The sequence below is a fragment of the Pteropus vampyrus genome, unplaced genomic scaffold, assembly GCF_000151845.1.
Source record: "Pteropus vampyrus isolate Shadow unplaced genomic scaffold, Pvam_2.0 Scaffold333, whole genome shotgun sequence".
In the NCBI taxonomy this organism is placed as follows: domain Eukaryota; kingdom Metazoa; phylum Chordata; class Mammalia; order Chiroptera; family Pteropodidae; genus Pteropus; species Pteropus vampyrus.
Window position 1 is genome coordinate 697,360 of NW_011889114.1, and position 631 is coordinate 697,990.

The following is a 631-nucleotide window of genomic DNA, read 5'->3' on the forward strand; positions in this document are numbered from 1 at the left end:
ACATCTGGAGAGATATCTGCTTGTCACACCTGGGGGAGGAAGATGCCACTGGCGGACAGGGACGCTGCTAAACATCCACGACACACAGGGCAGTCCCACGACTAAGAATTATCCTGTCCGAAACGCCAGCAATGCTGAGAGTGAGAAACTCTCCCTGACGAGATGCCAGAGCAACGAGACGGAAGAGCCTCGATCCCTGAATGACTACATGGAACTGAGCTGCCCATCGGCCTGGACCAGCTGGACCGTGATATGGAAGAAACACACTTGTTTGTTATCTGGCCCTTTACATTTCTGGGTCTCCTCTAACAGGCTCTTAGCCCTCTTCCCGGCACACTGAAAAGGCTCAGGAAATGGCAGCTTTAAAAAAGACAGAGGGAGAGAAAAGACCCCTACTTGAAGGGGTGGGAAACAGAGCAGCAGAGAAGGGACAGGTCCAAGTTCGGCCAGAGACTAGGCGGGAGGACGGGGGTGGGGACGCACTGACCGTGATGGGGAAGAGCCTCCCGGGCACCTGCACCACGGGGGCGCCGCCAAAGTAGCTGGAGAAGAGCGAGATGTTGATGGTGGCCGACATGAGGATGACCTTGAGGTCCGGCCGCTCAGGCAGCAGGCGCCGGAGGACGCCCAG

The 631-nt window shown here is 57.2% G+C and overlaps 1 protein-coding gene across 1 annotated transcript in view; it reads right to left on the bottom strand.

Annotated features, from left to right (window-relative positions):
• The window catches only part of LOC105304213 (DExH-box helicase 34), a 79,603-nt gene that overhangs the window by 33,200 nt on the left and 45,772 nt on the right, over window positions 1-631 (bottom strand). Inside the window, 1 exon segment of the mRNA XM_023522134.1 lies at window positions 488-586. Coding sequence (XP_023377902.1) covers window positions 488-586 — 99 coding nt within the window.